Raw genomic sequence first — 14,496 nt, 5'->3', positions numbered from 1 at the left:
AAAGCAACCAGCTGAGTGGGAGAAGATGCCGCGAGGGGCAGCTCCGGTGCGGGGCTCCTGCCCAGAACACACGCAGACACGCGCGCCTCGCCCACGGCAGAACGTCTGTCCGACTCTGGCAGACCACCCGACAGCTTCCCAAAGACACACACGCGGCCCACAGCTACACGGGAGGATCTCGGTTTTGCCAGCCACACGGGAGCTGCAAGTCCAAACCGCAACGAGGTGCCGTGCCCACCCGCGGGAAGGGCCGTCACCAACCGGACAGAAGCCACAGGTGCCGGGGAGGAGGCAGAGGGCAGGGGCCTCGCACACCGCCGCTGGGGACGCGGGCTGCGGCCGCTGCCGCCGCAGAAAACGGTGTGCAGGTCCCTCACACGAGTAAGAAGGAGCTGCCACACGACCCAGCCAGCCCTCTTGGGGGTCTCTGTCTCCCGAAAAACTTCACACTTAGGCACGCAAAGACACACGGACACTGTGTTCACTGCCACGTTATTCACGCTGGCCAGGACATGGCCCCCACCCGTGTCCTCCGAAGGACGACTGGGTGGAGATGGCGTGGCACAAGCACACCGTGGCACGCCACTCAGCCACGAGAGAAGACGCCACTTGTGGCCACGTGGGTGGGTCTTGAGAACGCTGTGCTGAGCGCATTAAGTCGGGCAGAAAAGAACAAGAACCGTGTGAAGCAGCAAGCGAACACGCCCCAGACACAGACGGCAGACGGAGCGGCGGTCACGAGGGGAGAGGGCTGGGCGGGGACACGGGACAGAGAGGGCCGAGCACACCGCGACGGAGGGGCGGGGCTGCGGGTGGCGTGCACTTGGAACACGGCGAGGGCAGGTCGTGAGGGCGTGCTCCCGAAACTTACATAATGTCATCATCGACCGATGCCACCCTAATAAGTTAAATTTAAAGAGGTTTGCTGTTTTCACGTCTTGTGCCTGTGTTTTGCCCACTGCACATGAGACCAGAGCACTTTGCTCTCTGCTGTGTCCCGGCGCCCAGGTCACAGCTGGACACACGCATGTGCTGGGTACATGTGAGTGACCCACGGACCACACGCCCCTCCTGGGCAACGACCCGGTGCTCTGGCGCTGGGCCTGGCGCGGGCCGGATGCCGAGAGGCCCGACTGGAGTCCGGGGAGCGCCCTGCTGCTGGCAGCGCCGTCCCTCCCCAGCACGGCGGTAAAAAACGCCCCCCAGGCCACACACAGCGCACCCGAGGACCCCCGAGGTGGGAGGCAGACAGAGCCCTGTGACGGTGGGCGCCTCTGCCGGAGGCCAGCAGGGTCTCTCTGGCCCTGTGCTCCGCCCGGCCCTGTGCCCCGCCCCGTGCGCAGTGCCCCTCACAGGCGGGGCTCCGACTCGGCCAGCACCAGGCGGAGGATGAGAGGACAGGGGACACCTGGGACGTGACTGACGACTAGAGGACAATGGGTTCGCTGCTGAGTTGGGCTCTGCTGGTTCTGTCCTACTGCTGCGGTCGGAGACAGGAGGTGCCCCACCCCGAGCCTCAGTCTCCTCATCGCAAAGTGGCCTTCACGTGAATTCGGTCAGCCTGGGTCAACACGCTTGGTGTTCTGCGTCTGACGGGTGCTCCCAGGGCAGTAGGGGGCCCTGGCTGCCTCCTCGGCCCCACGACCCCGCTGCGGCCCCCGGCCTGGCCCGGCCCGGGCCCTACCTTGTGCAGGGAGAAGGTCCGTACGCAGAACGTGGCCAGCTCGACAGTGTCCAGCAGCGTCACTTGGATGAAGCCGTAGGTCTCCGCGCCCCTGTTGGGCCAGTACTGGTCGCACTTGACCTGTGCCGAGCGAGAGGACGGAGGTGAGCGCAGGCTGGGCCAGCCGAGGCTGGACGTGGGGCCGGGGTGGGGCAGCAGGCCCCGGGCTCACCCGCGACTTCTCCTCCAGCCGTGTCATCATGACGATGGTGGCCGAGCGCTGCTCCCACACCATGCGCCAGAAGTCGCCGAAGGTCTCGGGCAGCGGCCCCTGCGTGGCGATGTACGCGTTCTGCCGCCGGTAGCCGTCCACGTAGTTGGCGTTGATGTAATCGCTGCCCACGATGCCTACAGCGGGGCGAGAAGCCAGAGGGCAGTGGGGGCGCCCGGGGCTGGCCCCCCGCAGCCCACCCGGAAGCCGCCCTGGGGTGCGCCCATCTGTCCCCGAGGAAATCGTGGGGCGTGGGCCTCGGGCACTCCCACCGCTGCCACGGCCATGGGGGCCATCCTGTGCGCTGCAGGCGCTGAGCGGCTGCCCTGGCCTCCACCCTCTAGATGTCACCAGCGGCCCTGTCCTCCAACTTGTGGCCACAAAAGTGGCCACAAAAATGTCCCCAGACATTTTGGCCCTGGGCGGCAGGACTGCCCCAGCTGAGGACCAGTGACGCAGACGACAGGTGGAACCATGTCACGCACAGCAGCCACCAGTTAAACATACGTCTAGGAGCCCCCAGGGGCCTCTGGCTGGTGCTGGACGAGGCCTGATCAGGCTTCGGTTTCCCACCTGTCCCCCAGCCTGTCTGCGCCGGCCCGGCCATGTCCGGGAGGAGGTGTGGGGCCTGTGGGCTGCCTGGGGAGTGGGGAAGGGCGGGGCGGAGCCTGGGGCGCTGCGCTACCTTCGATGGGCTGGAGGATGACGCGGGAGTGGTCGTAGGCGATGACGTTGGCGTAGCGGTTCTTGGGCTTGTTCACTTCCAGGTTGGAGTGCTCCCACGTGAACTGCTGGCCCGGGTCGATGGACTGTGGGGAAAGGGGAGGTGGGGGGGTCAGAGGGGGTGTCGGGGGGGGGGCGCATCCGGGGGCCCAGGCGGACGGGCGGCGGGGCCCAGCTCACCTCATACTCCTGGGAGAGCTTGAGGCTGTCGTTAGCCTTGAGGCGCTCTGTGTGCTCGGCCATGTCCGAGATGGGGATGGGCGGGTGGCTGAGCATGCCTGAGGGGAGAGCAGACCCCGCCAGTGCGGGCTGGTCACCAGGGGCCAGCCCAGAGGCCGGGAGGGACGGGGTGCTCTACAGTGTGAGTCTGCGATGGGTGAGCTGCGGTTAGAGGGCGTGGTGGGGCGGGGACCCCAGGCCTGCGCGTGTGCACGTGGGGGCACCAGAGGCTCGGCTCCTGGCCAAGCCCGACACCCTGCTCACGCCGTGCCCCTGCTCCGTCCCCAACCCAGCTGGGGGAGGGCTGCCCTGGAGGACAGACTCCAAGCTCCTGGTGCCTCGTGGCAGGAAGCAGGCGGGTGACACAGAAATGAAGAAGCAGAAATGAAGGAACATTGTTCCCTGGGGTGGGGGAGGAACACTCCCGTCTGCCCCTTTGGGACCACAGGGCCCGCAGAGGCCTGCCAGGGAGGCCTGAGGGGCCACAGGGCAGACGCGGCGTGTCCCCGCCTGTCAGGGCGCCAGCTCAGGGCAGGCGCCCTCAGCCCGTTTCCTGTCTGGGACAGGGAGCAGCGACGGCCCCCGTCTGCAGAGCCCCGGGGTGGCTGGGCCTGGCTCTCTCCCTGACGCCCGGGTCTGCCCGACCCCATCCGCTGCCAGGCTGGCGCCGACCGTGCATGCACACGCACGCTGCAGCCGCACGCCGCCACCAGGCCGGGCGACAGCTGTTGTTCTAAGTGGGGCCCCGGACGACCCCCAAGAGCCCACCTCTACGGGGCCTGAGGCTGGTGTCCATCTGCCTGGTGGCTCTGTCTGTCCATCACACAGGTGGACTCCTGCTCTTATGTACGTATGCCTGTGTCCACCTACGTCCCTGTCCCCACCCTGCAACACAGTCGCAACCGGCACCCGAAGGGCACTAACCCTAACCCCCCGCCCCCCACGGAAGCCAGTGCAGGACAGGTGGGCAGAGAGAGGCGGCAGAGAGATGGAGGAACCGAAGATGAAAACAAACGAGGGGCGCGGGGCGGGAGCCGAGAACAGAAAGACACAGGAACTAACTTTCAAAGTGAAACCCCGGCTCCCTGAGGGGGCTGCTGAGGCCTGAATCTGCAGAAACAGCAAACAATAAATAAATGAAAACACGCGGGTGGCCCATCTCCCCCACCCCTGCTGGGTGCACGCATGACAGCCGGGCGACAGACGCGGGGGGTGGGAGGGCAGAGCGACTTCCACACGGGGGGGTGGGGGGGAGGGGAGACACATGGCCGCCAGCCCCAGCCCGGGGCCTGGGGTGGCTGCTGGGCTTCCTCTGCCTGGGGTTTGGCCGTGACCTTCGGGCTCTCTTGTCAGTGCGCGCCCCCCACGCCAGCCTGGCCTTGGGCCCCCGTCGGGGTCCCTGGGGGGCTGTGGAGGAGGAGGCAGGACGGTGAGGGAGAAACCTGAGGGCCGGGGAGGGACACAGGGACCAGTGCTCGAACTTGAGGGAGGGAAGCAGCCATCGTGAAACACGGGCTTCGCCCGCGTTTGGATGGAAGAACTGATGTCAGACAGGAAGGAGAAGGGAGCAGGTCGGAGGGGCCCTGTGAGACCTCCAGGACCCCCGAGGGAGGGACGCAGCCGCCAGGTGACCCGAACGCTCGAAACCCTCGTCTGGGCGAACACACACAGAACTGACACGACACAGCCCGGCAGCAGCGCCGAGGGAGGACAAGACCCTGACTCAGTGTCACCCCCGCAGGTGACTTCAGCTGCACCCCTTCCACCCACAGGGCGCTGTTTAGAGGCAGGAGTGTGAGCATCTGTGGCCATGGAGGGCGGGACAGGGCGCGTGGGAGGCACGGTTTCTGCGCCTTGCTGGGTGCACACCCCGGGGGACGCACACCCGTGGGGCGTGGGGAAAAGCCCGGCGCCCTGAAGAGGAGCAGGAGCGGTGTGACCAGAAGCCCAGCTCTCCCTGCCAGCAGGAACGGGTGGGGGCGGGGGCTACTTCCTCCCAGGAGACGGCCACCACCCGTGAGACCCAGCTTTTCCCGACTCGTTTGGCAGAGAGCAGAACCAGCCCTGGAGCGCCCCGGCCGGGACCCACGCGGGCATTTGGGAGTCGGGACTGGAACTGCACCGAGCACGGCCTGATGGAGCACGGCCTGAGGGGGAAGATGAGGGTCGCCGGGAGGCAGCTTCCTGTGCCCTGTCAGTGTCGCCCCTGGCACCTGGGATAAGCACACACCTGGTGTCTGGAAGTTAATGCGTCTCATTTCCACGGGGTCCTTGGGGTGGTGGGGGGCGAGGTCGGCGTTGTTCAGCAGGCATTTGGTGCGGGGCTCCGAGTCCTTGCGTTTGCTTTGCGGGGGGAGGAGGAAGAATCCAAGAGTGAACACACTCCAGGACCCAAGAACGTCTCACCCAGCGGTGGGAAAGGGACTGTGTGCGTGCCCGACTGGGACCACACGTGCACACGTGTGCAGTCTCCGGGGCAACCAGGCCCCCCTGCAAGGTTCAGCACCACCCCATTCTCCCTCCTGCCCCAGGCCTCTACAGGGCGGGGCCAGCTCTTACCTGTCAGGTTTGCTGCTCCCAGACGCAGACACACAGGTGAGGAGGAAAGAGAAGTCAGGTGAGGGAGTGCTAGCCACAAAGGGCCTGTTCTGACGGCGGGTGGCTCTCTGAACCTCCCTGAGCCTGGTCTCATCCAGAAAATAGGGCCGATCCTTTCTGCCAGGCCCACCCCCCTCCCTCTCCAAGCTGGGACAGGCCCCACGTGGCCACTACGCCCACCCCCGCATTAAACCGGGCAGAGAGCCTCCACCCCGTCCTCCTGCTGCGTGGAGCATGAGGCTCAGGCGGAGTCACACCGCCGGCCTGGGGTGAACCCCGGTCCCGCCACTGCCCAGGCTGAGGGACCAGGATCGAATGCCCGCCCCCTGGGCCTGGGCCTGGGTCCCCCTCTCTGTGCCCCGGAAGGCCTCCCCGACGGTCTTCGGGAGGACACTTCCCTGGAGCTTTCCACGCCACCCGCCTTCCCGGGAAACCCTCTCCTAGCAGGCAGGGGGTGCCGCGGACTCACTTCTTGTAGAGCAAGATGGCAATGACGATGCAGATGATGAAGACCACGGCCAGCACAGGCCCGATCACCCAGATGAGCCCCTCCTCGCCGTCCACGATGGGCTGCGGGTCCGGGTTGTCCAGCTGGAAGGGGTCTGAGAAGGGGCTGGCGGCGAACGTCTGCACGGGCGGGCGGGCGGGCGGGGAGGCGCCTGTCAGCGTCCACCCTCCCTCCGGGGCCACTCGGGGCCACGTCCCTCCCCTGCTCTGGGCGCTCTGCTCTGTGGCTCCCAAGAAAATGGACCCTGGGGGTGGCCTGCATGGCTCGGCCCTGGCCAGTGGGGCCTTCTCCCCGTTGCCCCTCTGCTTCAGCCACTCTGCAGCCCCTTCTGCCCCTCTTGGACCTCCAGACCTTTGCCTGGGGTGCTGTCTTCTGTCGAACTCCTACACATCCAGTCAGAGCCCCAGTTCCCAAGCCCCTGACTCCACAACGCCTCTCCCCTGCGACTCCCCCAGCTCCCGTCTGCCCAGGAGGCGGGATCTGTGTCCGGCTCTGAGGCCAGGGCCCCAGAGGTGGAGGCCCTGGGCGGGGCTGGGCGTGGGCAGACACCCCTCAGGACTTACAGGCTCGCTCTTCTGCAGCACAGCGAGCACAAAGAGCACGTATCGGTGGCCCGGCTCCAGGCCTCTGTTGTCAAAGCCACCGTACTGCTTCTGGTCACCAGGCTGGAAGGTGGACGGCAGCATGGAGAAGCGGGCTGCGATGTAGGGCCGGGGCACCTCGAGCTGGCGCGAATGCCGCAGGCTGCGCCGTTGCAGCCGGGAGATGTCCTGGATGAGCTGTGGGGACAGGAGTGTGGGCTGCCCGGGGCCCAGCTGGGAGCCAATGGGCTCACGACAGCCAGGACATGTCTGTCCCTTGCAGGGTGGGCCCAGCCCTCACCTCCTCCAGGTCCATGTCCTCTGGACTGCCCAGCGGGGTCAGGAACTGGCCGCCACGAGACTTGCGCAGCGGCACCATCACGATGAAGTAGCTCCTGTCACGAGACGAAGAGCCACAGGGGGGCCGTCTACAGGCGTGACCAGACAGATGCTGCCCGGGGTGTGTGGGGGCCTCCCTTTCCAAGTCTTCCCTTCCACCCACGCGGTGGGTCCCTTCCCTGTAGCCCCAGCCGCGGTCCAACCTCCAGGCCTTTGATCGCACTGTGCCTCCTGCCCGGGAAGCCTATCCCTTGCAGCTATACTTCTTGAATTCCTACACAGCCTCCAGAGCCCCAGCTACCACACCCACACGCTTTTGTGGCCCTCAATTCTTCTCTGCCTCTTGCTGCCACACCACCCGACATTCTGGGCGCCCAAACCAGTAGACAGGCAGGCACCCAGGGCTGTCAGAAAACGTCGGAGAGGCAGACGCCCGGCCACACGCGGTGACCACTCCCATGGGACGTGTGGGAGCCACACAAGATGGGGCTGACCTAGCCCCTGTTTTTTTGGCCAGGGGAGGGAGCCAGGGCGCGGAGAGGGCACAGGGCTGCCCCGCCACACGTCAACTGGCTAACGGGGGGTGTGTGGGACCCGGGGGCTGGGGGGCTGAGCGTACTGGACGGGCACGGGGCTCTGGCTGTCGGGAAGGTGCACCACGATGAAGCCGTCGGGGTTGGGCCTGGTGGCCACGCTGGGCTTGGTGCTGAGCAGATTGAAGGCGGTCCAGGCAGTGACCGTCTGCTGGAGGCCGCCCAGGCTGCTGCCGCGGTTGGTCAGCACGAAGTTGTAGAAGGTGTTGGGCTTGAGATGCGTGATGAGCCTTTTGGTGGTGCGGCCATCCACGTCCAGAGTGAGCCCGTTGTACTGGATCTGCGGGCCGGGCCGGCTCAGCGCGGGTCTGGGCCGGCTGCCACCCCAGACCGGGTCCCAGACGCAGCCCTGACCCCGCTCGACTGACCCCAGGTGGAGCCTCAATCCCAGCTGAGCCCGGGCCCCAGGCTGAAGTCCAGCTCTGAGTCCCAACTTTGAGCCCTGACCCCAGAATGACCCCAACCCCAGACTGATTCTTAATCCCAATTGAGCCCCAACTCTGACTGAGCCCTAACCCTAAACCTCAACTGCAACCCTAGACAGAGCCTCAATCCCTGCTCAGCCCCAATTCTCAGCCCTAATTCCAGGCTGGGCCCTGGCCCCAGGCTATCTGAGCCCTAATGGCAAACGAAGACCCAGACCAGACTGCACCTCAGTCCCCGGGAAGCCCAACTCTCCTCAGCCCTGAGCCCACCTGAACTCCAACGCCACCCACCACCCCAACAAGCCTCGACTCCAGACCGAGCGCCAGGTCCTGGCCCCGCCCACCGGCCTGCCAGGGGCCGCCCTGCACCTTGTAGGGCGTCGGTGAGTTGTAGTTGTCGGGAAACTCCCAGCTGAGCAGGACCGACGTCTTCATGATCATCTTCACCTTAAAGTTCTTGGGCGAGACTGCGGGCAGCAGCCGAGAGGGGGAGAGAAAAGAGAAGCCCCGTGAGAGCCAGGTGTGGGCTGGGAGGGGGCGTGGGGGGGGGCGGGGCGGCCCAGGCGTTCCCTGTCGTCCACTGTGCCTGTGGCCTTCCTGCCTGGCCCTGGCCCGGCCCTGCCTGGCCCTGTCCCAAGACCCTGCTGGGGGAGACGGCGCGGCTGCAGAGAGAAGGCAGAGGGGGAGGGGGTGGGGGATGGCGGTGCCGCCGAGGCACGTCCCACCTTTGCCAACGCCAGAGCCTCAGGGTCCAGACTCGCCTCGAGCATCCACGAGGAAGCAGAAAAGTGACCACTTACCTGGGCGGGGGAGAGGGAGGGGGCTGGGGCGGGGGTGGGCACGAGGCCGGTCCGGCTCTGGTGTGGGGTTGCCGCGCCTACCTTGGTCCCGCAGGAACGTCCGGTAGCGGACAGGGGGGCTGTAGGGGCCGGGGCCCCGGCGCGTGTGGGCCCGCACTTGGAGGTCATAGGCCGTGTCGGGCTTGAGGCCCTGGAGCGTGAGCATGTTCTCAGCGCCGGGCTCGGCCGCTGCCGGCAGCTCGGTCTCTCGGGCAGGGCCCAGGGCACCGGCCTCCCGGACTGCCACTGTGTACTTGACAATGGCCCCGTTGCGCTCGGCAGGCACCGGGGGCAGCCAGCGCAGCAGGACAGTGCCAGCCGAGGCGTTGCCGGCCGCCTCGAGGATCTGCGGGTGGCCGCGGGGTGTGTCCTCTGGGATGCTCAGGACCTCCACCGCCTCCTCGCCCAGGCCGCCTCGGCTCCGGGCCGCCAGCCGGAACACGTATGTGGCCCCCTTGTGCACTCCTGACGCCGTGTAGTGGTCCTCCGTGGGTGGGAACTCGAGCGTGGCCAGGGGTGATGAGTCCTCGCGGCCGAACTGCAGGCGGTAGCCCAGGACCTGGTCCTCGGTGGTGCTGGCTGGGGGCTCCCAGCGTGCCAGCAGGCTGCCCTCGGGGGACTGCTGCACCGACAGGGTGGGGCGGCCCAGCACTGTGGGGACACGGGGCCGGCGTCAGTGACTCCCTGCCAGTTTGGGGGCACGGGGCGGGGTTGGTGTTTTTAAAAGTGGGTCTCAGAGAGGCCTCCCCGAGACACGGACACCTGAAGGAGGTGAGGGAGGAAGCCACAGGGAGGTCTGGGAAGGACAGAGTTCCAGGCAGAGGGAATAGCCAGTGCACGGGCCCCAAGGTAGGACGGTGCGGGGGCAGTCTGAGGAACAAGGAGGTGGCCAGGGACTCAGAGAACCCAGTAAAGGAAAACACCCCAGAGTTCAGAGCAGGCCTCATCTGTGTCTTCCTTTAGTCAGTAAGCCGCACATTTCCTGCCTGGTCTATTTGCCCATCCTGGCACCTGATTAATATCCACGGGACACAAGAGCGTCCGAATCCTGCCTGTGCCCTATGGTTCTCGCAGCCTGAGTAGTAATGAATATGCCAAAAGAGGTCTCGGGGTCTGGTAAGGGAGAGGGGAAGCACGCTTCTCCACTGCAGGACCTCGGATGGGCGGTGCTGTGAGCGGTCACCGTGAGTGCAGTGGGTTGCGCTCGGCAAGCACGGCCCTAACGCCACGTCCCTCAGAGAGGGGGAGGGAGCCTCAGAGGCTCCTCGGAGGCAGCAGCAGGGGCACTGGGCACTGTAGGATGCACAGCCTAGCCAGGCTCAGGAGACACATGGGCATGGCAGACAGCAGTGTGGAGAGGGGCTGTGTCGAGCCTACGCGTCTGTCTGTGAGCATAGAGGTGGGGCACCGAGGGCCCCAAAGGGAGCAGTGGGTGCGGGGAGTGGCACAGAGGCCTTTCTGTGGTTTCTCGGACACACTGAGCCTGTTCCCCTCTCCGAGCCTTTGCCTGGGCCGTGCCCTCTGCTTGGAATACCCTCCCCTTACATCTGCACAGTCACCTCTTCCCCCTTTCTCCCTTCTCCAAGCCTTTGTGGCTGGCGAGAAAGCAGACCCTTGGGACTGACGGGAAGAGCCAGAAAAGGGAAAATGAGGAAGGGCTATTGGGAGGGGGACTTGAAGGTGCAGCTGGGAAGACAGGCACAGCTCCCCAAGTGACAACCCCCCCAGGGTGGCCGGAGCCAATAGAGGAATGACAGGGTGCTGGGAGGGCCCAGGAGGGGCATCGAACCGAGACTGTGGCATGGAGGGGGTTGGGAAGCCTCCCCCAATGAGAGAGAGACAAAGTAAAGACCTAAAGCATGGGGAGGAGGCAGCCAGGCCAGAGAGGGCGTCCAGGCAGCCGGGCAAAGCCAGGAGGACAAGGGGTTCGAGGCGACCCTTAGCTATCTGCATCTGGCTGCAGCCAAGTGGCTACTGAGGGTGAGAGTGAGGAGGATGAGATGGGGTTGGGTCTGGCTGGGTCCCAGATGCCCCCCTGAGCAGTGCCCACCCCTTTGCCCTGGAGGTTCCCCCTGCCCAGCCCACCCTCTCCCCACAAGAGTGCAATAACTCTGCAGGGACATCGTGAGGGCCGAGGAGCCATTGGAGGAGGGGGTCTCGTACCTGCTCCCTTGGTCACTACCACCTTGGGTTTGCTGCGAGCGCCATCGCCTTTCATGGTGTAGGCGGCTACAGTGATGGAGTAGGTGGTCTCGGGCTTCAGGTTTGTGATGATCATCTCCTGCAGGCAGGGGCAGGGTCATCGATGCAACCCGAGCTGAGACCAGCCCCACCCACCCTCCTTCCAGGGCTGGGCTCAAACAGGTGGGTGTGGGGCCTGGCCCCCTGGCAGAGACGTGCACCCGACCACATGCACAGACCCCGACAGGTACAGGTCCATGCTGATCCGGGCGCACGCAGCCTGACTGCATGCAGTAGGGCCCTTGCCTTTGCTCCAGTAATCTGGGTCCCACCCCCTACCCCAGAGTCGGTCCTTGCAGCAGCCACCAGAGGGTGCCTGTGCCGGTCCTCTGCCCACAGCCCTCCAGGGCTCCCACCTCCCTCGGGGTAAAAGCCCAAATCCTCCTCGTGGCTTACAAGGCCCTGCAACACCTGCCAGGTCCCCTCCCTGCTCTCACCTCCTCCTCTTCCCTTCACTCACTCTGCTCCAGCTACAAGGACATCCTCACTGTTCCTCCAACATGCCAGGCATGGCCCTGCCCCAGGACCTTCTCACAGGCTGTTCCCTCTGCCTCCACTATGCCCATTGGCATGCTGGAATTTCCTATACCAGCTTGCGAGAGCCAACAATTAAATTCTCAGGAATTTTGTGAGCCAGTTATTGAAGTCATTATTAAAAAGTAAAGTATATAAACTTATAATAAAAATAAAATTTAAAAACTCAAGGATATTATATATGCAACCCCCCCCCCCAATTTATTCTACTATGTTTACCACCGTCTACGGTAAGGTAACCATCAAGGTTATCTTGTCTCTTACACCTTGTGGTGCAACATGACAGCCAGCGGCTGGAGACCGACGTGGTGGGCGCATCCCCACCACCGGCAGAGGCTGCATGCCGACCAGGGCTGCCCCCTCCCGCCCGTCTGGAAAGCTGACGTCTATACCACTGTCTACACCCTGCCTCCCAGAGAGCGGTAACTAGACATGTATCTGTGTCTTTCCCCATGAGTGTCCCTCTCCCACACTGAGCCGTGACCCCAGGAAGGGCCGGCACAGGGCTCTGTCTTGGTCACTGTCACTTCCACGGCCCCTTGCACAGGCTGTAGCCTATAGTAGGTGTTCAGCAAATGACTGCTGGTTCAAGGAACGCCACACACCCCCACGTGCACCGCCACACGCGTGCCCATCTCCCACACATGCACACCACAGACGAGGCCCAGCATGCCCGGGGCTAAGGGGTGTCCCTGGGTCAGGAGCACGAGGAGGGTCAGGGATGCGTGAACAGAGGGTCTCCTGCCCCTGAGCCTTGCACTTCCTCCCTCTCAGGGTCTGGGCGGCTGGGAGGGGCTGACATTCCCTACAGGAGGGGTAGGGCCAGTGTCACTTTAACATCAGACCTGGGGCTTGCAGAAGACCCTGTGGCCTCCATATTGAAGGCAGAGAGTCAGTGACTTGCCCAAAGTCACACAGCAATCTCGACTTTGGTTCAGGGCCTCTGGGGAAAGCTTAAAAGGATGAACACGGTGGTGCCACAGGCTTCCACCCACCCTGGGCCCACTGACCCCTGTCATTACGCAAGGGCCAGGAGGAAGCGGACACTTCAGATAGAGAGGGAATCCCTAGGTCAGGGAGGGTTGAGGCAGGTGATGAAAGGGTCAGGCTGGGTCGGAAAGTGATGCAGCTCTAGCCTGGGTAGGATGGGGAGATGCTGGGGTGAAGGAGGCATTCCAGGAAGGGCCTGAGCACAGGTACGGTGGTGAAGACCGCCAGTGAGGTAGGGGCTCGTATAGCTGGGAGCCTGGGGGCCATCCAGGTGAGAAGGACACGGATGGCCTCTGGGTCCGGGGCTCTGCCTCATGCCCAGGGCCCTCTTCTAGGGTCCCCAGCAGGTGCCTCCTGGGGCTGCTGTGCCCATATCCCCGATGTGAAGACTGAGACTAGGAGCTCCAAGAGGTAATGGGATGTGCACCTGGGACCCAGGGGAGGAGACCCAGGGATGGGGGCAGGGGGTGTCACAGCACAGCAAGACACGGCCGGAACACAGCACGCCAGTGGCCGAAGGGTGCTACTTACATATTCAGCCGTGTCATCCGTCTCCCACTGGGCGTGGGAGGAGGCGGCAGGGGAGAGAGGAGGAGATGAGCAGGGTGGCCAGAGAGAGAAGCAGCAAGAGGGCAGGAGCACAGGGTGGGGCAAATCCCCGCCCACCTAGAACCCCACCCACCTAGGCCCCTCCCCAAAGCCCCGCCCACCTGGGCATCAGCCAGCATGACGTCCTTTATACGTGGCGGCCCCTGGGCCTCCGCACCCTCCATGCGCACGTAGTGGACCTGGTAGCCGCGAATCTGGCCATGCTGTCGGCCTGGCGCAGGTGAGCGCCACAGCACGCGGATGGCCGTGGCGTTGAGCGCCTCCGCCTCTACCTTCCGCGGAGGCGCGCTGGGCACTGGCGAGGGGAGGGGAGCAGGGAGTGGAGGGGGGAGGGCGGGGGGCACCGTTACTGGGGCGTCCAGCCCTGCCCCGGGCGGCTGCCGGATGCCAGGGTGCTGAGCGGCTGCTAGTTAACGGGGTGCCTGCTCTAAGTGCACACCACAGCCAGGAGGGCGTGCCTCCACCACGCCTTCCCCACCCAGGGAGGGGCCCTGCGGGTGTGCCCTGCGCACAGACAGGGCCACTGCGCAGCACCCCAGCCTACGGCCCCCACCCAGGGCCTCGTGACTTTCCGCAGGCTGCCACCATCCTCACAGCAGGCCTTCCAGTCAGGGGCTCTTTTTCTCATTTACAGAGAAGAAAACCGAGGCCCAGGGCGCTGAGCCCGTGATCACAGGGTGAGAAAGAGGCACAGCAGGGGACAGAACTCGGGCAGCCAGCTGCCTGCTCCTACAGCCCCCGGAGTGCAGCTGGCCTGCTCAGAGTCTTTCTTGGCCAGCCCCCAGGCCAGAGGCCTCTCCACCTGCCCGCCCCCCATGAGGGGCTGCTTCGTTTCTTCCCCATGCTCAGGACACAACAGGGGGCTGCCGATCGAACCTTCTAGGTCAATGGCTCAAAAAGCAAACCAGGTTCAAAGGGGCTTGGTTTTATCGAGGAAGCTGCTCACTTCAATTCGACCCAGGCCCTCAGCTTTACCAAGGTGAGTGCCCACATCCCTGTGCATCTTAAAACTTTCTATCATGCACTTGGCTAGGGCAGGAATATTGACACCGCAAAAACTGACTAATGGTAGAAATCCACCTCCGTCTCCCAGAGAGCTGGTGCTTTATACCCAGGAAGCTGTGGATGCTGGCTCATCCTAGGATAAATCTAAAAGCTAAATCTGGGGTTAGAGACCACAATTTTTTTTTTTACAAATGCTACTTGCTGCTTCTTACACTTTGCTTCCATGGTTTCTGCCATTGGACCAAACTATAGGGCTGCCAGCTCAGCTTTCCAGGCACAAGGCTCAGGGAGCCAACGGTGCCCAGAGGTCTGGGACAGAGAATTCCAAGTCAAGGAGCCCAGGACTTATTGGGCAGGG

General features: G+C 64.5%; 1 protein-coding gene across 12 annotated transcripts in view; it reads right to left on the bottom strand.

Moving 5' to 3' along the window:
* The window catches only part of PTPRS (protein tyrosine phosphatase receptor type S), a 95,776-nt gene that overhangs the window by 7,627 nt on the left and 73,653 nt on the right, over nucleotides 1–14,496 (bottom strand). For 3 of the 12 annotated variants that reach the window (XM_045830790.1, XM_045830792.1, XM_045830791.1), the window contains 16 exons: nucleotides 13,235–13,428; nucleotides 13,056–13,082; nucleotides 10,923–11,040; nucleotides 8,802–9,410; nucleotides 8,290–8,387; nucleotides 7,522–7,775; nucleotides 6,865–6,958; nucleotides 6,546–6,761; nucleotides 5,944–6,101; nucleotides 5,436–5,447; nucleotides 5,107–5,219; nucleotides 3,939–3,986; nucleotides 2,838–2,935; nucleotides 2,620–2,743; nucleotides 1,896–2,071; nucleotides 1,685–1,804 (listed from right to left, as the gene is read on the bottom strand). In XM_045830790.1, the coding sequence (XP_045686746.1) occupies nucleotides 1,685–1,804; nucleotides 1,896–2,071; nucleotides 2,620–2,743; nucleotides 2,838–2,935; nucleotides 3,939–3,986; nucleotides 5,107–5,219; nucleotides 5,436–5,447; nucleotides 5,944–6,101; nucleotides 6,546–6,761; nucleotides 6,865–6,958; nucleotides 7,522–7,775; nucleotides 8,290–8,387; nucleotides 8,802–9,410; nucleotides 10,923–11,040; nucleotides 13,056–13,082; nucleotides 13,235–13,428 (2,459 nt within the window). The remainder of the gene's footprint in view (nucleotides 1–1,684; nucleotides 1,805–1,895; nucleotides 2,072–2,619; nucleotides 2,744–2,837; nucleotides 2,936–3,938; nucleotides 3,987–5,106; nucleotides 5,220–5,435; nucleotides 5,448–5,943; nucleotides 6,102–6,545; nucleotides 6,762–6,864; nucleotides 6,959–7,521; nucleotides 7,776–8,289; nucleotides 8,388–8,801; nucleotides 9,411–10,922; nucleotides 11,041–13,055; nucleotides 13,083–13,234; nucleotides 13,429–14,496) is intronic. The other 9 variants (XM_045830795.1, XM_045830796.1, XM_045830793.1 and 6 more) reach the window with 5 other exon arrangements.

This window comes from Phyllostomus hastatus, unplaced genomic scaffold (assembly GCF_019186645.2).
Source record: "Phyllostomus hastatus isolate PE091 unplaced genomic scaffold, TTU_PhHast_1.1 phas_contig_159, whole genome shotgun sequence".
NCBI classification, from domain to species: Eukaryota; Metazoa; Chordata; class Mammalia; order Chiroptera; family Phyllostomidae; genus Phyllostomus; species Phyllostomus hastatus.
The sequence above is the reverse complement of the archived record's forward strand: the minus strand, read 5'-3'. Positions and strand labels throughout refer to the sequence as shown.